Source organism: Rhinopithecus bieti, unplaced genomic scaffold, assembly GCF_001698545.2.
Source record: "Rhinopithecus bieti isolate Rb0 unplaced genomic scaffold, ASM169854v2 scaffold_13351, whole genome shotgun sequence".
In the NCBI taxonomy this organism is placed as follows: domain Eukaryota; kingdom Metazoa; phylum Chordata; class Mammalia; order Primates; family Cercopithecidae; genus Rhinopithecus; species Rhinopithecus bieti.
The window spans coordinates 3,034,662-3,037,786 of NW_016807514.1; the positions used below are offsets into that span (position 1 = coordinate 3,034,662).

General features: G+C 63.4%; 2 protein-coding genes across 3 annotated transcripts in view; both read left to right on the top strand.

Annotated features, from left to right (window-relative positions):
- Window positions 1-131, top strand: part of HES5 (hes family bHLH transcription factor 5) — a 3,119-nt gene extending 2,988 nt beyond the window's left edge. The window contains exon 4 of the mRNA XM_017882425.1: window positions 5-131. Coding sequence (XP_017737914.1) covers window positions 5-131 — 127 coding nt within the window. The remainder of the gene's footprint in view (window positions 1-4) is intronic.
- Window positions 132-2,891: 2,760 nt separating this feature from the next.
- Window positions 2,892-3,125, top strand: part of PANK4 (pantothenate kinase 4 (inactive)) — a 20,239-nt gene continuing 20,005 nt past the window's right edge. For both annotated transcript variants that reach the window (XM_017882456.1, XM_017882457.1), the window contains exon 1: window positions 2,892-3,054. In XM_017882456.1, the coding sequence (XP_017737945.1) occupies window positions 2,907-3,054 (148 nt within the window). In that variant the 5' untranslated portion in view covers window positions 2,892-2,906. The remainder of the gene's footprint in view (window positions 3,055-3,125) is intronic.

The window sequence follows — 3,125 nt, forward strand, 5'->3', positions numbered from 1 at the left end:
CAAGGCCGCCGCCGCCGCCGCCGCGCGCCAGCCCGCCTGCGGCCTCTGGCGGCCCTGGTGACCCGGCGGGACCTGAGGGCGCGCGGCCCCTCCCGAGGACCAGAGGGCGAGCCTGCTCCTCTCGCCTGTAGGGAAGCGCCTTCCCGCCGTCGTCCGCCCAGGGCTTGGACGCGTCCTTCTCCGGAAGGCTCCAGCCCCAGGCTGGCCGGCCTGCAGGAGCCCCATTCTCAGAGAATGTGTGTGCAGAGTCCCTGCCGTTTTAGGACAATCAGGGCCCATCTTCTGCCAAGTGTCTGACCCCATGGGGTTGTTCTGTGTTTGCATTTAAGCAAGTGACTTCTGGGAAGTCCCCGGCCGCCCGGGGTTCTATGATATTTGTAGTGCCGGGTTCGCACGCCGGTGCCCCCAGCCTGTAGAGGACTTTCTTCAGGGCCCGTAGCTGCTGGGCGCACCCCTGGCAGGCGGGCTGTGCCGCGGGCACATTTGCCTTTTGTGAAGGCCGAACTTGAGCTGTATCCTCATAGGAAGCAGTGATCACCCCGGACGGGCGCCCAGGACCCTGCCGGCTGTGGCCAAAAGGCTCCGAGTGTGCCTGGTGGTCTGGCTGGAGCTCACACTGGGCTGTCTGGGGAGGGTGGGTGCCTCCACTATGATCCTTAAAGGATTCCTCTGTGTGGGTGGATGCGTGTGGGCACGACTTTGTACTCAGAAATTGAACTCTCGGTCACGTGGAAACCAGGGGACTGCTCTGAAGCCGCTAATAAAATCTGACTGTTCAGCCCCCCCCCCCACCCTCCGCCCATGGTCTATCTTCTGCTGTGCCTCACACCTTTCCTTGGCAGCCACGGGGTGGGTCTGCAGGGGGTGAAGGTGAATGGGCAGGGCCATGGTAGCAGTTAAGCAGGGAGGGACCCCTGCCAGTGGCCCCCTGGACCCAGGAAGAAGGGTGGGGTCCTTGCTCCTGAAGAACAGCGGGAGGGAGGGAGGAAGGGAGGGAAAGCAGGTGAGGAGCAGGGGCAGGGGAAGGTGGGCTGGGGGGTGGACGTGGTCAGAGCCCTGGGTGGGTCTCCCTCCCAGGCCTTTCACTAGCTCCCGGAAGGTAGGGGTGAGGCAAGATGACAATGCAGGACCTTAGGCTCTGTTCACTGAGAGGGGACCCAGGGCCACAGCCCACAGTAGACCTCTCGCTACAGTCAAAGGGGGCTTGACAGGGCCAAACAGGAGAAAACATTTGCCCCTAGTTGCTGCCGCACTCCCACGGCCTGCAGCGCCAGTCCTGGCATGGGCTCCAGGGACACCTGCCCACTGGCCACTGTGACAGAGGGGAATCCGGCAGTCCTGGCAGGAGCCTGCGCGGGGCCATCCCTTGCCTCAGAAAGGGCATGTATTTTTAGGCAGGCCACAGGGTGTTGGCTGAGTCTGCAAGAACTGAGGCCACCAGCTCCCAGGGGACAAAATCCATCCAGCAAGGATTGGGCCGGAGGGGCCGCATTCCCATCCCCGCTAAGTGGCAGCCACGGGTGTGGGCCTGCCCTGCCTGCTCCTTCCTGCTCAGCCCTTCTCACCCCGCTCAGCCTTCAGCCCCTTTCTGGCTACTCCGCAGGCAATGTCTAGACAGGGTCCCCCCCGCCAGGCCAACCCAGTGTCTGCCAGTGGCCTCCTGAAGTCCCTACCAAGCCGCCAGGAATGGTGGGCAGAGCACAAGGAGGGCCCCCATTCGCCTGCATTTTTCCCGCATGTTCAGTGGGTACACAGGTGGGCGCCCCCCGTGGAGGGCACCTCCTGCCAGGCTGGCCCATGGCACACCATGCTGCCAGGGGTCTGAGCTGCCAGAGGTCTGAGCTGCCTGGGGTGTGCTCCACTCTTCCACTCAGGCCTCCCTGGGGCAGGCTCCGCGTCCAGAGCCACACAGCCACACCCTTGGAAGACACAGGCAAGGATGCCTCCTCTCCAAAGCCTTGCCCCGTGCACACAGATGCATTATCCCTGGAGTTTGTGCTGCCCCCCAGGCCTGTGCTCCCAGGAGCCCTGCCAGGCAGCTGGTGGCATTCTCCACGTGCAGATAGAGGCTGAGGGCCAGAGACGTGCAGTAATGACCCCGGGTTACCCGGGAGGGGCTGATCTGTCTGCTTCCAACACTGGACTCTTTCCCAAGGTGCCCAGAGACTCTAGAGAAGATGCATCTCTTCATGCCAGCAGGGCTTCCGAGCCACTCACCCTGGAATCCTGGCCTGCCCCACCTACACCCCTCTCCTGGCTCCAGCTGCTTCCGAGGCTTGTTCCTGCAGCCTCCCAGGCACCTGTCTCGCCCACAGGCAGCCTGCCTGGCTTCCCCCGACCACAGCACTTTCCACAGATCGCCATTACAGCACACATCTTCCCTACCCGCAGGTGCTATGCCAGGCTGGGCTCCTCCCAGGCGGGGCACGGTTCCCTGCTCCTCTAGTTTGCATGGGACTTTTAACATTGAAAGTCCCACGCCCCTGGGAAGCCAGGATTGAGTCACCCTAGCAAAGACTGCATCACATTCGCCCTGGTGTGCAAGGCCAAGCTTACAGCAGGCACTCGCTGAAGGGCAGGGCTCTCTGACGGTCTGCAGACCCACGTGCCCCCTTAGAAGCAGGTGGGCGGCCTCCGAGGCCTCCCTCAGCAAGGCTCAGAGCATCTGAGCTAAACCTGTGGATAGCGCGGTAAAAGAACATCAGATGTTCTGCGCTGATGTGCGATCTCTGGAGGATAACCGCCCGCCTGCCCGCCGCCCCAGGCCTCTCGGACCCCTGTCCAGGACTGGGCCTAGTCAGCGGCCGAGACTTCAGAGGCCGGGGGGCGGGCCCGGCGCCTCATTAACATAATCTATGCGAGGGGCGTTTAGTAGTCAAATATATGCGCATATATCTCCATGGCTGATGAGCTGGCCGGGCACTTTCAAAATGGCGGAGTGTGGAGCAAGCGGCAGCGGGAGCAGCGGGGACAGCCTGGACAAGAGCATCACGCTGCCCCCCGACGAGATCTTCCGCAACCTGGAGAATGCCAAGCGCTTCGCCATCGACATAGGTAGCCGCGGGCCGGGAGCTGGGTGCGGACGGCGGGGGCGGGCGGGGCGCCGGAGGTGGGCCTGCGAGCGG